Source organism: Cupressus sempervirens, chromosome 11, assembly GCF_028749045.1.
Source record: "Cupressus sempervirens isolate cs-2001-9-10 chromosome 11, ASM2874904v1, whole genome shotgun sequence".
Classification (NCBI taxonomy): Eukaryota; Viridiplantae; Streptophyta; class Pinopsida; order Cupressales; family Cupressaceae; genus Cupressus; species Cupressus sempervirens.
The window spans coordinates 670,611,618-670,638,595 of NC_143128.1; the positions used below are offsets into that span (position 1 = coordinate 670,611,618).

The 26,978-nt window shown below is 35.3% G+C and overlaps 1 protein-coding gene across 5 annotated transcripts in view; it reads right to left on the reverse strand.

The window, feature by feature from the left end:
• Positions 1–771: 771 nt before the first annotated feature.
• Positions 772–26,978, reverse strand: part of ING1 (RING/FYVE/PHD zinc finger superfamily protein) — an 87,906-nt gene continuing 61,699 nt past the window's right edge. For 4 of the 5 annotated variants that reach the window (XM_089811399.1, XM_089811403.1, XM_089811401.1 and 1 more), the window contains exons 5-8: positions 4,083–4,146; positions 3,780–3,879; positions 1,248–1,371; positions 772–1,154 (exon numbers count right to left, since the gene is read on the reverse strand). In XM_089811399.1, coding sequence (XP_089667525.1) covers positions 1,044–1,154; positions 1,248–1,371; positions 3,780–3,879; positions 4,083–4,146 — 399 coding nt within the window. In that variant the 3' untranslated portion in view covers positions 772–1,043. The remainder of the gene's footprint in view (positions 1,155–1,247; positions 1,372–3,779; positions 3,880–4,082; positions 4,147–26,978) is intronic. The other variant, XM_089811402.1, reaches the window with a different exon arrangement.

Sequence of the window (26,978 nt, forward strand, 5' to 3'; positions counted from 1 at the left end):
TTTTATTTTGCATTGCCATCTTGTTGTCCCTCCTTTGATGTCAACTCCCTAGAGAGGAGGGCACCTCTTGTTTCTCCTTGTATATGTGACCATAATATTGCTTGGACTGGTGTATTTAGTAGGAGGAAAGGTACTCCCCATACTATTTAGTGTGTTGAGAAATAGAAGTAATCAGTTTAGGGTCAGGACCCCCTTGTTTCACATTGATTCTTTGCACTGATCAACAGCTTTCTAGTTGCTAGTTTGTTTTTTGTTTTCACAATCTCATTGTGAGATTGATTCTCTTATCCAAATTAGAGACCCCAATTAAAAATCAATCGAAAATCCACATTACTCAATGCATAATTGAACAGCACATTAAAATAAAATATAGACAAATGTAGCTGTTGAAAGTAATATTTAATGAGATTGGCAGTATTTCAGCAGGCCCATCCTAACTGGCTGGAATAGACATTATTTATTAATGCAAGTTTGAGTGTGGTACTAAAGTTTCTGTAGTAAACTTCATTGAACTTATTACATGAACTGCTTTTATTAAAAAGAGACAGAGAAATGGAACTTGGGGTGGATTATATAATATTCTTAACCATCCCATGCCAAATAAAATATTCCACTGATCTTTCGTGAAAATAAACCTTGTTCACGCGCATCTATATACAAAATAATAATACCTCTTATTTCAATGATCATTTCACAACAGAGAGAAAAATGTACTTCTTTCTAAGAAAGTTTATGTCATATGACTCAGCACCACGATGGAAGAAAAGATAGTTTAGACAATCCAAGCAAGTGGCATTATTTATTAGTAAACGTTACCAAGTCTAAAAGTCACAGAAACTGAATAATATAACACTGATAATATACAATGAACGTCTGTGTAAGAAAAGCACAATTAGATGAATTCATGCTGTCCCTATTTACTTGAGCGTCAGTAATATTACATCAGTTTCACCCATTACAGCAACATGCAGACATCTCTTCAATGAAAACTTAACCCCAGTTCATCATAAGAAATACACATTATTTAAATGAACTGCATTTCTTTACTTTCCCTTTCGCCGTCTGTCATTTCCAATACAATTAGGGCAGTACCAGTTCCCTTTGGGGCGTTCCTTGATCCCAACACAACCATAATGGAACCACTCAATATTGCACTGCACAAGAAGTATGCATGCATCTTAAAGTCAATAACCCATCTCCAAGACTAGATCAAAACAAAAATTATATTAAAATATTAGTATACATACATCTGGACCATCACATGCAATCATCTCGCCGTAAGATACTTGGTTACAGAAACAATAAGTAGGTTCATTTGGATCAACTGGCAAATCCAGATCTATATTCAGTGGCTCCAACACTACTTGAGATCTGAAAAAAAGGAGAAAATTTTGGAAATGTGCATATAGTTTACAAAAAAAATGCATCACGAGAAGTAGAGAATTAATTCTTTGTGGTTGATCAGGTGTTCTGCTAGATCACATTGCACAAGATTAGTATAGCAAATGACTAATCTACCTTTATACAGTAGCATGGAGTAGCATCTAAACTTACTGATGTAATCGAGGTTTAATTGGCAACGAAGTAGCTTGATCGTGAGCAAATTTCAGTGGTATGAAATGTAAATTATTATGCCATCATGTGTAAGAAAAATTTGCAAACAATAAAACATGTGCAATCAAAAGCCTCAAGAAACGGAATAAGAATTTGCCAATTGGCTGACACATTAGTTAAACCTAGCTACAACATTAATGATACAACATGTGATGTAACCAAGACCTATTGTTGCATTCTGTGTATGAAATTGCATAGTGGTGAACTGTGGCTTGTGCGGATTATATGCGAAGTGACTACCAATCTATGCAAAGAAGATATGTGTTCCTGCAGAGCCTTGTTTTGATCTTGGTGGTGGATTCTATCTATTTTCATATCTTCCGGCAGTTAGCCCTTGTGTATTGGCAGTGAGCCCTACCGTATCAGCAGGGAGCCGACATGCAGTGAGCCTTCTTGCAATGAGCATATCAGGCTGTGAGCCTTTGTACAAATCACCTTAATTGGTGTCACCTTAACATGTATCTTTATATTCCATGAGAATTAAGTTGTCCGTGGTATTTCCCAGTTTCCGTTCTCCACGTAAAATCTAGTGATCTTTGTGTCAGTGTTCCTGTGTAATTCATGCGTATACTTTCTATAGATGTTTGATGTGCTTAACCGATGAATCCAAAATTATCATTACGAATGTTTGTGTTAACCAAAAGAGAAAAGTTTTGCAATTTGTGTGGGAATAACTGATTCACCCCCCTCTCAGTTATTCAGTGTGTTCGAAACCACAATCCATTGAAACGTTGTAATTCTTTCTTAGTAAATTATGTTAGAGAGTTTTTCCTTAGTGATCCATCAACAGGATGATAAGAAAGCATAAGGTAAAAATCTCTGAACACAATCTACCCAGAAAAGAATTACAACAAATAGATATTTGTTCTGAATAAGTTCTGCCTTTATCCAGAGTTCGTACATATCATCTGACATTTGGGAATATTACATCAAAAACAGTATTGATTCAAAGACCACCAAGAGAGACACCTCCGATTTTTGCCCTTGCAAGAGACAATAAATGGTGCTCGCAAAAGTTTAACAAAATATTTAGATTCAACTACCATTAGGCTCTAGATTGCAGCCAGTACTCAAACCAACTACTAGGAATCGTAGCCCTCTATTTTCTTCTGAATTTCTCTGTTGTCTCCTCATTGTTGCATGTAGTCCAAACCTCAAACTCTCTGTCTATTTGATATATACAATATGAAAAACATTTACAAATCTAAAATTTGAAAAATACCAAGCACTCGTGTTATACCTGTGCAAATCAAAATTTGGGACTTCATAGCAGGTGTTTTATAAATATGCCCTACATGTAAAACAATATATTTGAATCTATGTTAAGTTTGTTGAAGGTACATAATACATGACCACTTCCAATTGTTTAGATCGAACAAATGGAAATATATAAAAAAATTCCAGCCTAACCTTAGACAAAGTTTTAAAGTTACCGCCAGAGCTCACAAGACAGGCATAAGGGATAGATGTTGGGTAACGTCTACACATAAAACTAGAACATGTATCTTACCAAGGGGGGCAGTTGTTTTTTGAACTGCCTTTATATATTTTACATTTTAGTTGGCTATTTAGCCACTACCTAGATGTTGCAGGTCAGGTACAGGCGTGTGTGGGAACATTAATGAGGAGAGCACTAGCTGTGCATTGCATTGAAAGATGTCATTCCCTTCTTTGGGAGCTTCAGACCCATTACAAAATGCTCACATAATATAGACCCTTGTGGCCCTATATATGTCATAGTTATGTAATTTAATTATTCTTTATTCTTTGCACTGTATCTTCTATTTGTATATATCTTTTAATATTTTATGTTCCATGTTTGTTGTTTAAAAATTAATATTCATTATTTAACTACAAATATTAAATCAATCGGAACTATCTGGAATTTTTCTACAACCCACTTCATCTTCTAAGGAGTTATTCAAACAGGGGTTACAAATGTTCAAATCCTGAAAACCATCAACAGACTAAAAGAAAGAAAAGAAATCATGTTCTACTGTCCATAAGGAACATCAGGCAAAACCTTCTTCAGAATAATTAAACTTATTGATATATCAGATATCTATTGCTGATGAAAAATCAGAGAGAATAGTAAGAAGAGGAATATCAACAAATGCTCTCAAGCCAATCCAAACAACAAAAAATGGTCTGAAAATGATTATTACCTTTTGCGCCCAGGTTTGCTGGTCTCATTCCCCCTTCCCATTCTGCCACTGTTGTCAGTATTTTGATCCATGGTTCCTAAAGCACCTGCAAGTTCCCTTTCTGCAGACGTGGAGCATCAGGAAGTTAGGAAATAATGAAGAATTGAACAAGAAATATTATTTAAAATCAAATAAAAGCAATTTTCGTGTGCAACCAAAATAAGATAATCACAAATGACAGAAAGAAATATACACCAACATCCTTAATCTTCCTTTTTAGTAATATAAGTTGACAAAACTAAAAGCAAGGAGTTACAAAAGTACCACGCCGAAGCTCCTCATCAAATTTTTTCATATATTTATCCAGGCGCTGAATATGCCCATCTACCTACAAATCACCCTATTAGTAATTAAATTGTAATGTGGTCTTATTTTAACAAAAATACAAAAGCCATTTTATACACCACATGACAAATAATAAGAAAAACTTAATGAAAGTATATACCTCTGTGAGTTTGCAATAATACTGTCCAACGAAAAAGAGATTATCACAATGATTTGCAAATTGCCAGTTCTATCATATGGATTTGTTGATGTCATTCCTGACTAGTGAGAGGTTGTTGAGTTTTTATGCTTGGCAAGTGACTCACAAGACATCTTTACACCAATCCCTGGCAAGTAACTCAAGACTTGCTTGATAATCACAAGTTCTCTCTGAAGCCTCAACCATCAGAAAATGATAACAGATCCTCAAAAAAAAATATCTTATATTTTGTGTTTTTCTTGTCATTATTGTCTTCTGTTTCAATATGAGCAGTGTAAATTAACTGTTGAGTTGAGAGATTGAAGGGATTTATCAACGGTTGGTTAGAACTTAAAAGTGATAAAAGTTTGGGCAGAGTTCCAATATTAGAGATTGAAGGGATTTATCAATGCCTGAGGATTCAACATGTATCTTACCAAGGGTGGATGTTTGTCCAATATTAAGTAAAATATATAAATTCAAATTGTTTTGAATTATGCTAGAAGGAAAAGCAGATACCTTCCCTTCATTTGGATTGAAACACCAACAATCAGCACTTTTACCCCCAGTTTTTAGCAGTTACTTTCTCCCAATAAAATATCTTTACAGATATGGTTTGCTAAGTCAATCACAGTTTGGACTAATGCTACTAGTACTACAATGAAAATAAACCTATGTGATACATAAATTCATTTCTTACGCATCATGCATTATTCGAATTTATTTTATGTATGTATTTCTTTTTGCTTTCTGAGACCTGAATCTAATAGAACATTATGGACTGTTGAAATTTTGCCAAATCCAGACTTTCAAGCTATGCTTTGTGTTAACTAACATGGATCGGTTTCTACAAATGTAATTCTATTGCCATTGTTATTGATGTTTTTCAAATGCAGATGTCTCTTCATGAGACATGTCTCAATGATTAATCATTAGCAGTTAATATATTAACAATATAAATCACAATATAACATATGTATTATATATATAATATATTAATATATCTAATATATATATGTATACTATATAATATAATATATCTAATAGATATTTATAATATTATATATATGTATATATATCAACATTGTATCTTAAGATTAAATCAATCCGACTATAGCTATAATCTTAACACTCCCTCTTAGCTAGGGAGGATTTGTTATGGAACACAATATGCTCTCAGGAATATGGAGATATATCATCTCATAGTGATATTCCTAGAATGTCATACTTACAAATATCAACATAAATTCATCAACACACACATATATATTACATATGAAATTTGCTTCAATTCAACACTCCCTCTTTAAAGAGGAGAGAATTAGAGCAATAATAATAATACAAGATTTGAACACCACCTTAAGTGTGGTTAAGTTATGGTGTCCAGAAAGATCCAGCCTGAAGAACCATAACAAATTGATTTTCATGGTGTCCAGAAAAATCCAACCCAAAGAACCATGAAGAGTTGATTATCAAGGTGTCTGACAAAATCCAGCCCGAAGAACCATGATAATTTGGTTATCAAGGTGTCCGGCAAAATCTGGCCTGAAAAACCATGATAACACTTGCTCCAACACATTTTGGTGTTGGGAGATAGATCAACTATTGATAAAGTTGTCACCTTACGATAGTTATCTTATGGTTGATATGTTCGCTATCATGACTTCCAACACTCTAGGACAACTTCATGAGGTTTGTCATGATAACAAGTCTACAATTTATAAGATCGTCACCTTACAATGGTTACCTTCTGTTTATATATGTCAATGAAAGATCGTCACCTTTCATTACATATCATATGTGAAATAATAACCACCATGAACCAGGTCAGAGGGTGGTAAAAGGCTTTCACCTCAATTCTATCTCATAGAGAAGAATACATTACAATAAATTACTTAGAACTTCTCCTCATAGAGAAGATATCATTTACAAAGGATTGCACCTCAAAATTCTCCCTTTGAACATCAATCCTAGGAAGTCAAGTCCTCTAATTACTTCCTCAGAAGCTCTCTTCACCCAAGGATGCTTGTCAAACTCACTCTGAATCTAATATCAGTCTATTGATATTCTAGAGATAATACTTCCTCATGATGCACTCAATATTAGGCCCATCAAAATCATGCAATCATACACATGTATTTCTAGACTTCCTCTAAGTATTAATCTTCTAAGCTCTTGCATTGCCTTAGAAGAAGTGTCATACTCCCTCTTAATGTAAAAGAATCTCATAATCTCAATCATCAAAGATGTTCGCTTCAAGAGCCTCACTTTATCCATCTTGATCATCAGGGTCTTTAGAGCTACTGTCTTTAAATTGAGTCTACACAATATTTGGTAAAATATGTAAAGTACCAACCTTCTTTTCCTATAAGAATGTCCTCAAACATAAAGGAAAAGATCAAGGCAAATAATCCTTATAATGTGTGTAGAATTACAAATAAGAGAGAGAATATAATAAGCAAGTTAATATAATACTTGAGAATAATAAATACTTATCTGCATATTAACGTTCTTGATACAAATTGCTCATATATATCAAATAAGATGATGTCTCTGTATAAACATTTGTCAACCAATGGGAATGAAACATTGGTTATTATTTCCCCCCATAGTGTAAAATTCCCACTCTCATATTGTTTGGACAATTTTTACATTTTAGGGAATATGGAAAACTTCTTTTTATTCATTCTCTTCTAAAGAACTATCAATGGTTCCCATCTTTCTTGTGGTGTTGCTGAAACTCCTCTTGCATATGTCCAATCTAGTGCTTGTATATCACACTCTTCACAATGTCTATAAAGGTATATGAATCATTGATTTCATCTATTATTTTACATATTCATATCCCTTCTTTTGTTATAATCTATATTTTTGTTTGCACCTCTAAGTTATAATACAAGACTTTAATCACTGCTGGTAACTTATCATTTGAATATCATTGATCAATTTGCTTTTAACATTGTTGCTTTCCATACAAGTCCTCTTCATGGTAATGGACCATAACTATAGCGGTCATTTGGATGATCATGCCAATAAAATACTTAACTCTATCAATCTCCAAACATCATTTCTAGTATGTAGAAATTTGACTGAAAATTTGGGCTATCTCAGTTACCTCTCCTTATGCATAGATGGGCATAATAGAATGATCACAATGGTGAAGATGCTTTAGAGAATTTGAGAATCAATTTTGCTGCTTGAAAAAATCAAATCACAATCCTTCAGATTCAGTGATTCAATGTTCAACCTTCCTCACTAGAAAAGAACACATGGCATTTCAAAATTCTTCTATAATCAAATGTGATGAATTCTCAATCGACATCCACTACATGGCGAGTGTGATGAATAAAGGTTGCATCTCTATTAGTATTGTGCTATTGACTACAAATATATCTGATCCAATACAAGTTGTGGGCTGCTCGAACAGATGACCATGATGGAGGCTGAAATAATTGTAATTTAAGACATGATATAACCTCATTCTACACAAGGATCTATTTGGTCAATACGGTTAACTAGTAACCCAAGCCAAGAAGGAATACTCATACGACAATTTGTAGTCAGTGTATTTAATAGACCCTTCCTCATCAATCGAAATATTGATAATCTTTCTCAAGAGGTTGGAAAACTTTAAGCATGCAAGGGCTCTGTCATTATTGGTACTTTCATGTCCTCTTAACTATAGTATCATACCATTCTAGCATTATCTCTGATTATAAAAATCAAACAATCTTTAATTTCATATAGTGTTGATTATGATCCCTCTGATCTGAAGTATGAACAACCCTCCTGCTGATCATTGGTACTATTCATTTGTCAATGGCAAAGCCCGGACCAATATGTGATGATTCCAAAGCTTCTAGTTTACCTCTTAAATATTTGATGCCTCTTAAGACTTAATAGTCATGCACCTATGTCACCCTAAATGCGCAATGTAACTTTTGTTCCATCCCACATGACAATGGGCCCTTGTCACCGACTACATTCTAAGGTTTGACCCCTGTCTACCAACGTACCGTGTGAGGGGATCTTTCTTTTTATAATATAATTGTGTCTATGTTAACGGCTTTATCCACGCCACTATATTCCAATGAGTGCCACAACTAGCTGGGATTCATAGCTTGTATCATGATCTACTGTAACTCTTCTCCTAGAAGTCTTAACTCCTTTGACATTGTGGGACTTTGTAGCAGAATATGTTGTGGAGACCTTGTAACAAAAATAGTTCGTTGAATATTGAATAAACACAAATGATGGTCACACTATTGTGTGGAGGCAACAATAGTTATAAACAAGATCACATTGTTGTAGTCATATATAAGATTCTTGTGAGTATCGAGGCATGTATATTCTGATTCCTTGACCATGATAAAGGTGAGTTGGAAAATAGATTTTATGTGCAAACCATCAGCCCATCTTCTATTTCTCCAACTCACTGCCCTCGTTATGCATTCCAGTTAAATAGGTTAGGACAGTACGCTTATGTGCTTGTCTTTGACCATATCTTGTAGCATTTCCAAGTTTCCTATAAGTTTCCAATGCATAGGAATGATCTACTATGATCCTCGATACCCAGTCGTTTCCTCTTTTGAATATCTGCATTCATCCATTTTCTTTCTCAAATTTTGTCGACAATCAAGTTTCTTGCCTCTGAATTTTTTTGCATTGGCTAGAGAAGAAGATGAGGCAATCTGATTTCTTTATTCAAACTTCAAATGATCTCTTACGTCTTGGATGATATGATGATGGATTCCTTTGACAGACCGAAATTCTAAATTTCAAGGTGATCGTATTATTCCATTCAATTCATTTATAATCTAGCTCTGATACCATGTTAAGTAATATGGATCTGTTTTTGCAAATGTAATTATATTGCCATTGTTATTGATGTTTTTCAAATGCAGATCCCAATCTCTTATAAATATAAGAAGAGACATGTCTCAATGATTAATCATTATTAATTAATATATATTAACAATATAAATCACAATATAACATATGTATTATATATATAATATATATGTATAATATTATATATATATATATATATATATATATCAACATTGTATCTTAAGATTAAATCAATCCGACTGTCGCTATAATCTTAACACTCGGCAATAAAAAACAACTATACAAAATAAAAGACAACAACAGAGATAGCAAAATAATCTGCAGATTGCAAATGCTGTAGTATGGATTTGAAAAATACGATAATTATAATCATCACTAAATGATAAAAATTAGCAAATCTACAATCATCCACCGGATGCATATTATAGACAAACAAAAGACAGGTTTTTTTTGAGTGCACAATCTCAGATATAGAGAAACGAGAAATATTTCATCTAAACACTGCTATAAAGAACAAAATAGAGAGCCAGTGGATATAACAAGCATAGAATTTTTCATCAACAAATTTAACAAAGAAATTGGATGCAACATTTTAGATTTTATTCCATATTTGCACAATCAAGACTAAATTTTAGAAATTAGTGAATTGGCTAAATTCGTCCTCTCTTCTTATGTGTCAACATGTAGATAATTCTATGAAGTAGAAAATCAAAATAATAACCAATTTATGTCCAAGAAGTGACAAAATAGATAAGCAACATATAAGGAGGAGAAACAAGATTTCTTGTGATCATGGATATGCTTCACCCCTATGAGCACCACCTAGATATAAGGAGTGTTAAGTGAAACATTCATATTTATGAGAGATACTTGTAGAAGTTATTGATATTTAAAAGTGCAAGGGAAACCCAAAAGAAGACAAACCAATTGTAAACATCAAACATTTCTACAATTTTCAAGATCATAGAGGCACAAAAATGAGGGAAACAATTCAAGGACCCCATCAGATTTCAGGAGAAGATACGCGACACAAGGGTATAGCATTACGGAAAAAAATTAATATATATATATACAAAAAGAGATGGGTTTTCAATATATCATGATTAACCATTGCGTTGTATTGTAAGTTTCACAATCAGAAAGCAACATATCATTAAAATTGAAAATTACCCATAACACAAGTGGAATGTCAGTTCCAGTCATATGAATAATTCAGTTATTGAATGTGGTTAAGAATGCTACTTAGTATCAATAGCTGAAAAACAAATATGCCACATGGAAGATAAAATTCAGATAAGAAACATAGCAGAGGGATCTTGTTCACTTGATATATATGCTAGCTATATATGGATTGCCAATATCTAGTGTCAGATTTCTTTAAATGTAAGCAAAGGAGTGCACCATTTTATAGAGAAAATACTCTCTCAAATAGTAATATGCACATCTTAATCCATCTGCTGATAATAGACATTAAAATTAATATATTCACGACAGGTGCATCTCTGGTTCCTTTTGTGTTCTGTCATAGTTCCATAGAGTTTCCTACCAGGGGGACAGCAGGGCCAAGGACCTAAATTTAGGGACAGCAAGGCGACAGTGGGTGGACAGCGGCAGAGAGGCAGTGAAGGATTGATGCTGATATACAAATTGAGGTGAATTGAAATCTTCAAGGCAAAATCTGCAATATAACCTATCTGAGAGTGCCCCCATAAATGGCGAATTGATTTTCACAAAGTTAGAAGTTGCAATCAATATTATATGCTATAAAGCAAGCGACCCTGCAGCATCCCCAGCAGAGGTGGCAGAGGTGGTGGTGCACTGGGGGTATGTTTCCCCCAAGTGCCCAAGTCTCAGAAATGTTCCGATACAGGGGGCATGGGGTTCTTTGGTGGGGACACATCCCCACACAGAATGCTGATAAACCAAACAAAAAATTCTATATTCTTCTACCTAGACAATTTATCACTACTACAGACATGTGTACCCAATTGTATACAGATATCTAACTAAATCCAATATAAGAATTTATCTAAGAATAAATCTTTTGAAATCTCTTCTACTAAAACCTCAGCACATTGTTGCTTATATCTTGAAAGAGAAATGCTGACATATTCATGCTTCAGCTAATAATATATCATTAAACTGTAGTTTTAAATACCCATACATTTACCTAACCAGTCCTGACTGGCATGTCTCCTACAATTTTTGGGCATAGGAAACAAATGTTGGGTGATTAGGACAATGATTGTTTTATAAAATGTAATTTGTAATTTATGACAACGCATCTTTGTCATGTAGTAATGGGGAAACCTGTAAATTTTCCCAATGGTTCATGGAACATCTGATCATATGCTGGTACCATAAATGCTAGGTAAATGTTCTAAAGACGTCCTCAACACCCCCACTCTAAGATCTAAATATGAGAAAGTTGTCATGTAGATGTGCAGAAGCATGCAAGCATGGTCAACAATTTATGTCATTTGAGCCCATCAACATGCTCAAACCTGAAGGGCAGTTGTGAGTACTGTTCTTTTGCCAAACTTTAAGCCACAGTTTTGAATACTATTGTTTCCAGGCACTTGATTGTTGACAAAATGGTGCCAGGGGAAATGCTACATTCCGTACTGATTCCAGACCACGGACCATATTCTGACTCTGTGGGCTATCATCAAGGAGGCTTGGCATCACTTGGCAAAGGCTTACTACTGCTTTGTTGACTTCCACAAAGCTTTTGATTCGGTTCGTCAGACAGCTCTCTTCTAGCAGCTTACAGACATTGGGCTTTCAAGGACTCTACCGACTGATATCATGAGGCTTTATGAGTGTGGTTAGCAAGTCGCCAACTCAAGGATTCTCAGATTCCTATATAGAGCACTATTGGGGTGAAGCAGGGTTGCCCTCTTTCCCCCATTATTTTTGGTATTTACATTGATTTGCTCACGTCCTTCGGACCCGTCACTCCTTCCTTCAAGGCGTCTCTCTTCCTGGGGATGGTTGCTAGTTACACCCGGTCCTGATATCCATTTTTCTTTTTGTCGATGATGTGGTTCTTTTGGCCTCTTCCCCAAACGGCCTCTACCTAACTCTTGATGATTTGGCGTTCTGTGATGTGAGACAATTATCTGTGAACGTGGATAAGACCCAGATGGTTTTCAAATGTTTGAAGACCTCTCGTCTCCTCTTTTATTTTCAAGGTCGTGAGGTTGAGATCACTTCATCCTACACTCGTTTGGGGGTCAAGTTCTTTGGGTCTCGTGTCAACTTGAGACCTACCATGCAGCACTAAGTCAATAAGGGGCTCAGATCCCTTGATGTGCTTAAGTAGCAATGCTTCATCTACCACTTCCAGGATACTATGACCAAGACATCCCTCCTAGACTCCTCCTCGGTCAAACCTACTATCTTCTTCGGCTCTACTATTTGGCAACCCTCTCTCCTAGAATCCAATTGGGTTTCAATTGAGAGCCCAGATCCTTCTCCTTCGACATATTCTTGGATGTCATCAATCCACTCCCATAGTATCATCTTGGTCGAGTTCAGTGTGCATCCCTTCAAACTTGGGACCATCTTTGATCTAGTTTGGTTTATTCATCTGTTACAGGGCTTTGTTGACTCCCCAGAGGGACACCACAGAGATTCTTACTTGACCTACTGCTCCTCAAAGGCAATTGCTAGGTCTCATCCTACTGGCAAGGCCCACTACTAGTTTGCTTAAGCTTTTGCTCTTCTTGGTTTGATTGAGATCTAAATTGATTGCCTTCCCCTTTACAATTCTCCCTAGATGCCCCCACTTACCTCCTTCCTTCCTGACAGGATTTGAATGGGCTCTCGTGAGGGAAAATATCTACAACTAGTACATTATCATGGCTTGGACTAACCCTCCTAGGGGTCTTCGGCCATGGATGGCCTTTCACGTTGAGCACTATATGGATATTCAAGGCGGGATCATTGTTCGCCCTTGGTACCTCACTCTCCATTGGACCCATGAACCTCCGCATCTCTTTGGGATCTTTCAGGGTGGGCTCACATCGACTTCACATCCAAACAGACCATCATATTGTTGAGGATGGGATTTTCCACCTCTACTGTCTTGGGGAGGTGGAGTTGGAGACAAAAAAAAAAATTTGTTGCCTTGTATACTATGAGATCAGGAGGAGATTCCAATGCTTGTTCAGAGGGTGCAAAAGCCTATCCTCTTTCTTCAAATACATCAACCAACGATGCCTTGCACTCTATCTACAAGAAGTCATGAAGCTCTGCATTCACATTTTGAATCTCAGTGTCATTCGAGACAGGTTTCTAATCAGCTCATCACCTCCTTCACTCATGTGTCCCCCCCCCAAGAGGACGAAGAGGTCACTCATTATTCCCTTTGCTTCTTCGAGCCACACCAAATCCGTGAGACCTCGCAGTAGGAACACCCCACAGCTCCATCCTACCTACAACAGTTCCTTGAGACAGCCCAAGACAACTAAGGGTGCAAGTCTATCGAAGTATGAACCTGAGCATGAGGCAACTAATCATGGGGCTGATCCAGGAAGCCCAGTCTACTTATGCTGCAGCAGGACCACCCTCTATAGATTGCCCCTCTTAGAAGTTTCCTCTCAAAAAATTTGCAATAAGAGTATCAGCCGCACCACCAAACAGTGGTGGCACAAGAAAATGGAAATGCAATTTTTGTGGCGGAGAATGGCTTAGGAGCATCACTATTGTTAATGCAAAACTGCTCTTTTGGATAGGATATGGTGGGAGTGCATATCTATTTTTGATGGATTCTAAAAATGTAGAGTATAGAATTGAAATTAACAAGCTTTGGGACATTTTGTAATGCACCCTACTGGCTCACTCTAAACTATGCTGAAGAATGCTTGTTTTGGATTTGAATGTTTTATGTATTTTTTTGTGCTTTATCAAATATATGTTTTTTCTGCTTTTTCAGAATAAGAAACATATAACAAAGCATGGGAAATAAAAATTCAAATATTTCCTTCTATCTTTAGAATGCAAATTTAAGGCAAAGAGGATAGCTATTTACAATGCACACACTGAATACTCAAATTGCAAAGAAAACTTGGTAATGCTCGTATGCATGTTGGGTTCCAATGTTGAAGAACATTAATCATTAATCTGCCCAGCAATGGTAGAATCCCCTTTGCAGTTGAAACACAGGTCTGAAATAGAGTTTGCTGGATTTCCTTGCACCCACGTTGACTGTATTAATCTGATTGCAGCCCAAAATTCAGAATGCTGCTTCGCTAGGTCTGACTGCAGCCTCTTAAATGCTTGACGTTAGGCAATATGAGCCCCTATCAAGATACCAATCTGCCTCAGAATACTCAGAATGCCTAGCTGTCCCAATTCCTAGTATGAAAGTAATCTCCAGCATGCACAAACGATCCCACAGAAGAAAATTGGGAATATTTCTTTGCCCAAAACGCCAAAAACAAATACCAGATCAATTCAGCAGTGAAATTACCAGACTTTGCACAATTCATTGGCCAAAACCTAAGTTGCCGATATGGGTACGGGTACAGGTACGGGAACGTTGGTACGATACGCTGGTACGGCAATTTTTGGAGGGCAGTTTGGGTACGTTTGAGTACGTTCATAAAGAAAAATATTAAAAATTATAACTATATAAATATTTGCAGGCTTAAAAGTAAAAATAAGATTAAAATTCAGAATACCACAGATCATACATGTTGAACAAACTCAAAACTGACAAACTCAAAACTGCAATTAATATTAAAAATTCAAAATGTTTCAAAACATGAAATTTATGACAGTATTCAATTCAAGGTTCATTGGTTCAACATTAAAATAACACACTTAGTCATTACTAACTACGTATTAATGATATAGGCATCATAAAAGATAATCAACAGCAACATCAACATCAAAATACCACAGATCATACATCCTGAACAAACTTAGAACTGCCATTAATATTAAATATCCAAAATATGTCAAAACATAACTGTTATGACAGATTATTCAATTCATTGTTTATCGGTTCAACATTAAAAAAACACACTAGGTAATTACTTATTATGCATCAATGATATAGGCATCATATAAGATCATCACCATCAACATCAGCAGTGACATTAGATGATGTAAGTAGATTAGTATCACGTGCAGCCCCACTGCTACTTGCATTAGGAGGACAGTGGCTACCCTGTTGCACATCCAATAAAGAATGCATGGCAGCTGAAAAATCCAAATCAATTCGCTCCAGATCTACATCCCAAAACTTTATGCCTCCTTCATTGTACTCATTTTGACTATGAGTAAGAAGGCGCAAGTTGGAATGCACATAAACCAGTTCTTCTGCCTTACTTGCAGCCAATCGATTGCGTTCCACTGAGTGAATGAAGGAGTATGTACTCCAATTTCACTCAGATGAAGAACTAGCAACCTATTGAGACAAAGTTGGAGCATAGAAAATGTCATTCAACTTTTAAAGTTAATAAGTTTTGTTATTTTTACAAAATGTAAACAATATAAATTTAGAGAGTGCAATAGAATTAAAAAAACTTACTTGTGATAAAAGTTTGATTGCAAGATTTTGGAGATGTGGCGACGTATGACCATTAAGGTACCACCAAGCATGAGCATCCTTTGTAGACTTGTCACGGAGAGTAGAAGCACTTTGACCATTGGAAGCTACAAAATCAGCAAGCTCACTAGTAACTATATTCTCCATTTCATGTTCAGGGAAGAGTTTTGTAAGTGCTTTCCTGCACCCTTCGCTAACTTCTGCATCTCTATATGGTGGTACCCTTGATGGCATAGTAAGAATGTCATCACTATAAAATTTGGGAGTCAATGCAAATGCAAGAAGATGAAGTGGGGTGGTCTTTATTCCACCACTCAACACAAATTGTTTGCACCTCTTTGAAGAAAGTTTCTTCAGGATCTTGCTCCTTTTCATTGATGACATGTTTCATTTTCTCAAGCATTGAATCAATTCCATCATATACCTCTCCCAAGCATGGATGATCCATGTCAGTATAACGGATCATACTCATGATGGGCTCAGTGAAACTAAGAAGATATTCCACTCGTTCCTACCAACTGTCATCTAAGATCATTCGTTTTACATTTGTAGCCCTTTCAGTACTAGATTGCCTCCACAGTGACCAGCTTTGACTAATAACCATACTAGCAAGTGACTCTCGCACCTTCAGAAGTCTCCTCAACACAATTGTGTTGGATGCAAATCAAGTCTCAGCAACCTATTCAAAAATTAAAAATTAAGAACTAAAATTTGAAATACAAGCTAAAGATGTGCTAAGTTAAAAAAATAAATTCATAATTATTGAAGTGAAATACAAAAATCAAAAAATATGAACTAAACTTAAAGTATTTCAATTACCTTTAGCAACTCCAACCGCGAAAATGCTCTAAAAATAGCCTGTGACGTGATGGTTTGTGATGAACATTTGAATCTCTTCAGCTTCTGCATAGGTTTCTTTGATCCAATTTATTTTCCTACCTAACTTTTGTAGCATAAGATTGAGAGAGTGCACTGCACAAGGTGTCCAAAATATGTGTTCAAATCGAGTCTCAATCAACATGCCTGCAGCTTTACAATTCTTTGCATTGTCTGTTATTACTTGGACAACATTTTGAGGGCCCACATCTTGAATACATTGTATAAGGATGTTAGCAATAAATTGTGTATCCTTGACCTGCCATTCACAATCTACAGCTTTAAGAAACATTGCCCCTTTAGGGCACACTGCAATCACGTTGATTAATGGACGATTTTTGGCATCCTTGCACCCATCAGAAATTATTGACACCCCTGTTTGTTTCCATGAATTCCTAATAGGAGTCAATGCAATGTCTATCTTTTAACCTCCTTTGCTAGTAAGGTGCTACGCACCTTCTCATATCCTGGCCCCATGTACCCTTTTGGAGCCTCATTTACTTTTCTCAACATATCTTGCCAATATGGTGATCGCACAACATTAAATGACAAACCATTTGCATATAAACATCTTGCAACACTTTGATCTGCAATCTCCCTAGCATCATTCTTAAATGCACTCTCTAATGGCCCCTTGCTTCTCTTCACATTAATAGGTTCTTCAATTCTACCCAAAAATGGGTGGCTCTCTACTACAACATCAGGAAAGTCATTATGAGATGGAGGCTTACTTGATCTCTTCCCTTTCTTTAAAGGATGGTTTGTGCCACGAGAAACTCTTGCATCTGCTTCCTCTTGCTCTCTAATATAGCTTGCTATTTGTTGAGGCAGTAATCCATTACCATCCTCTCCTGGACATGCTTTGATACCCTGTTGGGGAATTGCACAAAGATGGGCTTTCACACGACTATATGAACTTTTGTACCCCACATGACAAAAATTGCATATCCAAACAAATGTTCCACCCCCTTTTACTTGTTCTATCATTTAAACATATTTCCACAAAGGTGAATTTGGATCAGTTTTGAAGGTGGGAGATGAAGAGCTAACATTAACATTAGTTGTCATTATCCTGTTAACAAAAAATTAAAATTTAAAAACTAACATTAGATGGAGAGGTCAAATATTTGATCAACTATAAAAAAATCAATTAATATAATTATAAATGTGTATTTAGAGGTTATATTTTAATAACAAGTCTATATTATATTAATATTATTTATTTAACACTTCTATTATTGATTATTGAATTTTTATTTATTTAATTAATTAATACATTAATATCCAACATACTAGTTTAAATTTTAAATTTTATTTTAAACTAAATATTATAATTAATTTATATTCCAACCATAAAACTATTAAATATTTAATAAATTTTTGTACATTTTGAAAATAAAAACAAAAATAACATAAATCAATCTTTATAGACCATTTGTCAAGAAATATTGAATAAACTTACGAAAGTGAAATTTAATAAACTTATATCCTATTAATATTGAATAAACTGTTATTCTAATCTACTATTTTAATATAAAGAAGCTTAATTGTGAAATAGTTAATACTATTTGACCTCGCAACTTATTGATTTTGATATAGATAACCTAATATATGCCTTTATTTATAATTAAATTAGTCTCCATAAAGACAATTTAAAATGCATCCTATAATCATATTCATAAAAATAATTTATAAACATTAAGTTTTAACTATACATTAACTATAGTCTAGAACTGCAAATATATTACAAAATAAACAATCTCCTTTTTATAAACATTAAATTTTAACTATACATTAACTATAGTCTAAACTTTAAAGAACTGCAAATATATTACAAAATAAACAATCTCCTCCTGCGTTCGTCCTCTGCCTGTAAAAATGCAGGCGTTTGTTCCTCTGTTCGCCCGTGTTCGTCCTCCGTCCTCCGCAAGCATTTGTTCCTCCCTCTGTCTGTGCTAAAATACCAAAACGCCTCTGCTCATCTATGTTTAAACGCCTACACTCGCCTGTATCTTCAACAAAAACAGTCATCTCTGCAAAAACGAATGAAATTCTAGAGTGTATGTTTTGCCGTCTCATGCCCTATTTATTCTTGAAATGACGCGTTTAGAAAAAAGGGTTTCCAATTTCGTGTTTAGAAAAACATTCCCGAAACTATTCAACTGAAAAAAACATTTCTAAAAACGTCAAATTCGTTTTAGAAATTTCCCACAGCAACTAGATTTGACGAGATTCGGCAGGAGATTAATAAAGACATTTCAGGAAAACAAAATACGTATCAGATGCGAATCTCAACAGTATTTTAGGTGTTTCAATTTCCAACATGTTTCGTACCCAGAAACAATGAGATATAGGTGACGTACCTGCAACTTAGCCAAAACAATCAATTCAAAGAGCTCTCTTGCCAAGAGAATAACTCAACAACAAAATAACAAATGCTCAAGTATGTTCAAACCATATCTAAGGAATGAACTTTTTGTAATATTTCCATTCAACATAGCTTTTCCTTAAGACTCAACATCCAGATGTAACAACCCCTTTTCCTGGGTCTTAGTTAACAATTATCATAACATTGACATAGTTACTTTCCATATTCATGATCATGAGAAGGGAGTTATAACAGCTATTTTACATGTTCATATGAGAGAGGTTAACAGTTATAATAGTTTAACTGAAATATCTTAACTAACAATTGAGGGAGTATTCAATCAACAAATATGATGAATATAATTGCCATCGTAACCAACTGTTACTCAAAGGCATGAGAGACCTTTTCTGCTAATAAAGAAATGTACCTTTCATAATCACATGCAGACAGTTTTACTACTTTAAATGTTCAAGTGGAAGAGAACCAACAGCTTTAACCGAATAACTAAAAAGAAGATAATTGATTAAACGATATTAACCCTCTAATGTATCTTCAACTTGAAATTGCAAATTCATAAAGTAAAAATACCCATTATTAGAAGATATTTGTATACAGATCATAACTCTATCATGAGCAAGTCTTGGCACCTGGTGGAGAGGACAAGCATTGCCAAGGGCTTAACCTCTCAACAGTGGACCCTTGAGTATCCCCACACAATCTCCACTAAAAAAGGCCCTCCCTACCCTAGGATTACACATGGGACACCATTGTCCTGCCACTGAGCATCCTAGTGATAGAATATAATACCACAACTAGCTTGACAACAAGATTCATCCCCTTGGACCACCATGATTTGACACAATTTTTATGACATCTTTTATTTCTTGATTATTGTTATTGATTGTTCTATCTTTTATCATGCAGGGATAATCCATAATTTAATAGTTACCATTGTCACCCTTCATCCCAACCATACTAGATTTCATGGGTGAATTTCTGGGTGGATTCATGAGCATATATGATTACTAAATATAGCCACAGCCATATCATTTTGCCAATCTGACATATGGCATCACAGATAGAAATTATAATTATTGTCATATTATTCTTCATATCATAAAGGTGCTGCCACTCATCTCAGAAAGTATATTTCAGATACCTTTGTACAAGCCTGATGTAGTCAAGACGGAGAGAGTGGAAACCAACACCCATGCACGGTATTGTAAAAGGAGAAGGCACTGATTTGCAAATGCACACTGGGCAATCAATCGAGTAGGAAATCAATCTTCCTCTTGTATCTGATGTGCAACTGATAAGAGAATGAAATGGTTTCTGATATGCTAGTAACAAGTATGATGAAAAGATTTAAAAGTCCTTGGGGGGTGAGAGCAAATACAAGAATGCTCACCACAGACACGTGCCTAGTTACGCAAGAAAGGTTGAGGTGGCGAAGAGATTTACAAAGAAAACAAAGAGTCATTGGCCTAAGTGGCAAACATATAATATTTAATTTGTCACTGCGGTGACATAAGGCCCAATGATACAATTAGCAAAGTGGCCACTTATGAAAATAATATTAAATTCATAGCCGAGGAGGAAAAATAATAATAGCTTCACTCACTCAATGTTTAAACATAAAGACATTGTCGTACTTACCTATACTCATGTGTATGTACACATACATGTATACATGCATAAATCCTAAACATATGTATTTTATGTGTACGTTCAAAACAGGTGTATACATCTTAATCAACTTACAAACATATACATATATGTGTGTACAAGTATGAATATATATAGTTATCGCAGTGTCGTTATATTAAGACATACTTTGTACAATCAAAAGGTTCTCTTTTGTTAATGCTCATTTTATACCCTTGCTTTCCCAGTCGTTTCCCTTAGCCATGGAGGTTAAGATTCATACATGTTGGCTGAATTCCTTCTCTGGCAATGTTTTCACCCACCCCCCCGCAACACCTTTTTCACACTCCTGCAAAAGAAAATTACTATAATAATAACATATTTCTCATCATTTAATGGAGTCACAACATATGATCATATTAGCTATTCATTTCTAATTCATAGAACAACAACCAATATTCCAAGTTCCCATCATTAAGGATAACCAACACTCCACTTCCCATGAATCTATAATGAATAACCAACTTCTCCATAATTTCATGATAGCAAATAATCATTTTCAAATAATATCATAACAATTAACTAACATGTCACCTTCACATGAAATTATAACGAATAACCATTTTTCCATTTCACATGCTCATATTGGTTTAACTAATTTTACCAATCAATTGACTTCACATGAAATCTCAATGGCTATAAGAAACATTTGTAATTGAGCCAAAAATTTGGGATGCAACACGAGGCTTGTTGTTCACACTTTTTACTAAGGAGGCTTCATGTTTATACCATTCATTTAGAACATATAACTCATTAAATTATTTAATGAAGTAAAACTTAATAACTTCCACTATATCCTTATTGTCAAAAATCCATTTGAATACTGAAATAGTCAGACCACAAGCATCACCACAGTGCACTACTAAAAATAGAAACCAACTGTCCTAACCTACTATAAATAGTAAGTTGATCACTACAAACCCTCAAACCCAGTTGTTAGCTCACGAGGGTCACAATGATGAGCTAACATGACCAAGCTCCTGAAGCCTTCTAGAAAGGGGGCACCACACATTCTTGATGATAGTGCAGTTCCAGTGCCCGAGTCTTTGGCTGTTAGGGAATAGATTCAAGCAATTCAGCAGTCAAAGAGGCAATGACATACTTCTCCTCACATAATGCATCAAAAAGAATGAAATATGTCAGAATCAGATTCAGTACCTTCATCTATTTAGAGTTTAGTAGGGGAGGGCAGCGAGGGAAATGCAAAGTGGAAAGTTCAAGTAACCCCATAGCTGATTTGTTTATTGTCCCTGTTAAGGATCAATTAGACGATGTCATTGGTAGGTTCTTTGCCAATGGCATATTGTTGCATGTAGTTCGATCTCCTTGGTGGTGGAGGGGCAACATTATTTGTGCCACTAAGTGAGGTCAAATTATCTTGGATAACCAAAATAACAAGATCAATGTTTTGAAGTAGTCGATGAAGGCACTCTTAGAAAGGACAGGGTTGTCATTGCACCAAAAGATCGACCTATTAATGCCCGATACAACCAATAGACTTATAGACCACAGGAGTCAATTAATCCATGTTGCGAACCCTACGAGGGACGCTGGCCCACTACCAACAATCCCCCTCCCAACGTCACTCACCGTGGCCTACAGGATTTGAACCTGTGACCCAACTCTGAAACCAATTATTAGAAAGGACAAGGTTGCCGTTGCACCAAAAGATCGACTAGTTAATGCCTAATACAACCAATAGTCTTATACAACAACAAGAGGTTGTTAAGCCATGTCACGAACCCTAAAAGGGATGCTAGCCCACAGCCAACAGGCATATCGGATGGAGTCTGGTTGCAACATAGTTAGGGATGGGTGGACATACATTAGCCATTGTCCACTCATCAACGTCATGGTTACATGCACAGAGGGCCCATACTTTCTTAGGTTAATTGATGTTCAAGGCATCACAAAGATGCTAATTTTCAATTCCACATCTTTACGAAGGCTATTGAGGAGGTTGAGTCACAAAACATGGTCCAAGTAGTGACAGATGCAGCACATATGCATAGGTGTAGGGAAGCTTATTGAGGTAGTCTATAAACATATTTGGTGGACTCCATGTTGTGTGCATGCCATAAACAATGCACTCAAGGACATCTGAAAGATTGACTAGATTAGAGGAGTGGTCAATGATGCAAGAGATATACATATGTTTATCCGTAACCACCACACTATGCATGCACTCTTTAGGAGCTCTGCGAAAGAGTTTTTGAACTAGTTGAAACTAGATATGCATTGTATTACATTTTGCATTGTCTTACATTCTCTTAGAGAGAATGTTAGAGTTGCAAGAGACACTACAACTCATGGTTATGACACAAGAATGAAATCATTGAGTTGAGTTCAAGACAAAGTAGGCGAAGAGCATGAAGGAGACATTGAAGAGTGATCACTTTTGAAGTGATGCAAAAAAAATAGACTCCATCATTACTCTGATTTTCCAGGCAATCAAATACGGTGATGGGGATACACCTCCCTTGGAGAGATGTATGAGTCTATTGATTCTATGCAAATCCAGATAAGCAAGGTTGTGCGAGAGAGAGACCCAACTTTAGTATTTCCACAATGAGCACATTTAGCCAATCATTTAGCATTTATGGGAGAAGCTAAACACTATTTTGCACATGGCTACCTATGTATTGAATCCTAACTTGTACATGCCTAGGCTTGGTAGAGTTATACCACTTCAAGATGATGAAGGCAAGGTTCTTCGAGTGCATTGGTAAGGTGTCTAATGCTCATACTGCTGATGAAATTCACTCTAAGAAAACGGAATTTGACACTCTTATAGGTAATTGGTAATTCAATTTTCTTTATTTACTATTTAGAGTTTAGTAACTATAATTTTACTAATGGGTATGTTTATGACATTATGTTTGTAACAACCCCTTTTTCTAGGTCTTGGCTAACTAACATAACATCAAAATACAAGTACTACTTCACATTCATGAGAAGGCAGTTATAACAGTTATGTTCATGCGAGAGAGAGAGAGAGAGAGAGAGAGAGAGAGATTAACGGTAACAATCAGATTAACTGAAATATCATAGTTAACAATTGAAGGCATCATCAATAAATCTAAATAAAGCATTTAAGTTTTTCATAACCTAAATTCCGAAACTAGAATCCACCTAACGCAGCATATGCAAAACCTGAGTTAGTCCACATATACGACTTAGGGCACAAATAGTTAAACCACTCTATCGTAATGACCAATACCATTTAGGGCATCAAATACCACTATATCATATAGTTAAAAGATACGTTCGTTTTCATTATTCACATAAAAGGACAGTTGTAAGAACCATCAAGTAAGCCTTTTTAAGCATACAAATACATTTCACGTTCAATTGGAAAATCAACTAATCTAACTATTTACCAATTTCATTGAAGAGGGATAACTGATTCAACGATATTAATCAATCTAACATATCTTCAACTTGTATTTCAAATATCATATAAGTAAAATACCCATTACCAAAAGATATTGAAGGCAGATCATATTGTTGTCTTGTGCAAGCCTTGGCATCTGGTGGAGAGGAAAAGCATTGTCAAGGGCTTAACCTCCCAACTGCGGACCCTTAATAACCCCACACAATCTCAACCAAGAAAGGCCCTCCTTGCTCGAAAAATAGAAATGGAACCCCATGTCCAACTAGTGAGCATCCTGGCATTTAGAGTATCAACCCACCATTCAACTAGACAACAAGATCTAAACATTGGACCACAATGAGCTGATTTAGTTATTAGATATGATTATTTTATACTGATTTATGTTTACTTCATTTCGCAAGAGTATTCCCATTCTCACCCTTCATCTCCACATTGTTGGTCATCATGGATGAATACCTAGTGGATTCATCACCAAAATTTGATTATTGATTATAATATGTTGTCATCTCAATTATGACTAGTTCTAGCCTATGGCATATGTGATGTGAAATGTTGTTCTTTCCAAAAGATTCATTATCATGTGGTTGTAGTACTTGTCTCAGAGGTATATTGGTAATACATCTGTACAAGTCGACAATTCTTGACAAGGATTAAAATACTCATGCACACTTGCAGGTTCTATGTTTCTCTCAAATGATACAAATGATGAAGGTAACAACTTTGTTCAGCTCAAATTATGCATAGTGATTTTTAATATTAAGTGATATATAATTTAATTTAACTAGTTAGCTCATGGTTGTCCAACATACACTATTATTTGTCTATCTATTTTCCCTTAACCATAGTGATTCACGACTCGTACCTATTTGCCCAGTGATGGTGGTGCCCCCCATGCCCAATTCCTTTCTGGCAATGCTTCCCACCTTCGACGTGATACTGCAAAAAAGAAATCCTACATGATTATATCATATTCCTCAATATAGTCACAATTACCATAATAAGTTATTGTTCATAAACCACCATAATGGCTAACCACCATTCCATTTCCCATGATGGATAACCTACTTTCCAAGACTTCAAGATAACAATATAATAGCATCATAATGATTAACCAACATGTTATACTCATATGGAATTATAAAGATTAACCATCTTACCATTTCACATGATCATAACTAATTTTACCTGTCAACACACTTCACATGAAAGTTCAACAGTTATATGAACATGTTGAAATTGAGCCAAAAATTGGGATGTAACAATGTTACTATGTTAAATGTTCAATGGTTCTAGTTCATGATGAATTTTGCTACATCACACATTACTTGGTAAAGACGGATGGATTATAGAGGTCAAAGATTACCACATTGGCCCTTTGAATGCTAAGAGAGTGTAGAAGCTAGTTATTGTACAAAGTGCCTTGTGTATCATGGATCACAAAAAACACATGTACAAGGAGAGCCCAGCAGCATGATGGGATGTAGGTCTAGAGGATCCATCTCAGATTGATGAGGATGAGACTGCAGCAGCCATATATCTAGGGCTTCTTGTAGTTCCTTTGGCAGATCTTGACCGTGAGGAGTCTAGTAGTTTAGTGATGAGGGTTTTGGCTTGGCGAATGATTAGAGGCCTGTCTTAACTACATTATGGCATGATTTTGTATTTGTTTTCCTATCAATCATGATTCATATCATGATACTCATTAGAACTTAGAAGTGAACTAATATAAATCCTATTAGCTGATAATTTGAATTTCTACTTGAACTTTTAGTTTTGAATGATACTATTGGTATGAGTTTTGTTTTCTATGTTGAATGCGCAATGGTTCTGGTTAGTGTTGCAATTTTGCTATGTTCAAGTATTTCAGGAAAGGGGGACAACAAGGGATGACGCTACAATTTTTAAAGCATATATTTGTGTCTATGAATTTTTTAATATATATTAAGATATTATAAATAGAGAGAGAGAGAGAGAGAGAGGTAGGTCAATAATTGATTATTAACAAGAAAATATGCAAATAAACCACCAATTCATGAGTTATAACAGTAGTATGATGACATAAATGATAGTGGCAAAGGTATAATAGCATTATAACATTAATCTCAAACATCAAAACAATGGTCTATCAATATGAATATCCATATCAAAATGTCTCAAACATGTATCTAAAAGTTTCAAACATTAAAATATAACAAGCTGAAGGCACAACCCATGAAAATAAGCCTCATTCTAGCTACCAAATATCTAAAGGCTCAGGATCATCTAAGTCACTATCTCAATTTGGCGAAAATGGATCATCCAATGAATGTTTAAATTTTAAATTCAATGGCTTTAAAATTTGTATACATATAGATAAACAATATTACTTGAATTGTTTTTATTCTAATACTTAAATATTTAAAAACTATCAAATTAGATTAATTGTAATATATTTTTATTTAATATAAAAAAACTAACATATATTTATTATGATGTTTATTAAAAATCTTAAATTAAATATTAGATTTATAATTTAGCCGATAGGCTATTTGTGAAGCTTTGCTTCTCGAAATAAACTCTTAGCCGGAAATTTAGTCAGTACTCCTGGTTTTTTTGTTTTCCGATGACTTTTTTTTCCATAATAATTTTCAACAATTATTTTGGTTATTTCAACTACTAAAAATTAAAGTGGGTTTTAATATGGGAGACAAAAGAATGATACAAATCTCAGTAAACTGGTACTTTGCATTCAAAAAAAATGGCATGTAAGACCTGTCGAGAGGGAACTCGCACTTTGCATTCGAAAATAATGGCATGTAAGACCCATCAATAGGGGAAGTTTGGACTTTGGAGAGAGGCCTCTCTAACCCTTGTGTTTAGCAAAATTCAGCAGAATGTATCAAGCTTGCAGAGAGGTTTTGTAGTTCTGAAACAAAGTTCACTGCCTTCAATTAGCTGTCACAGAA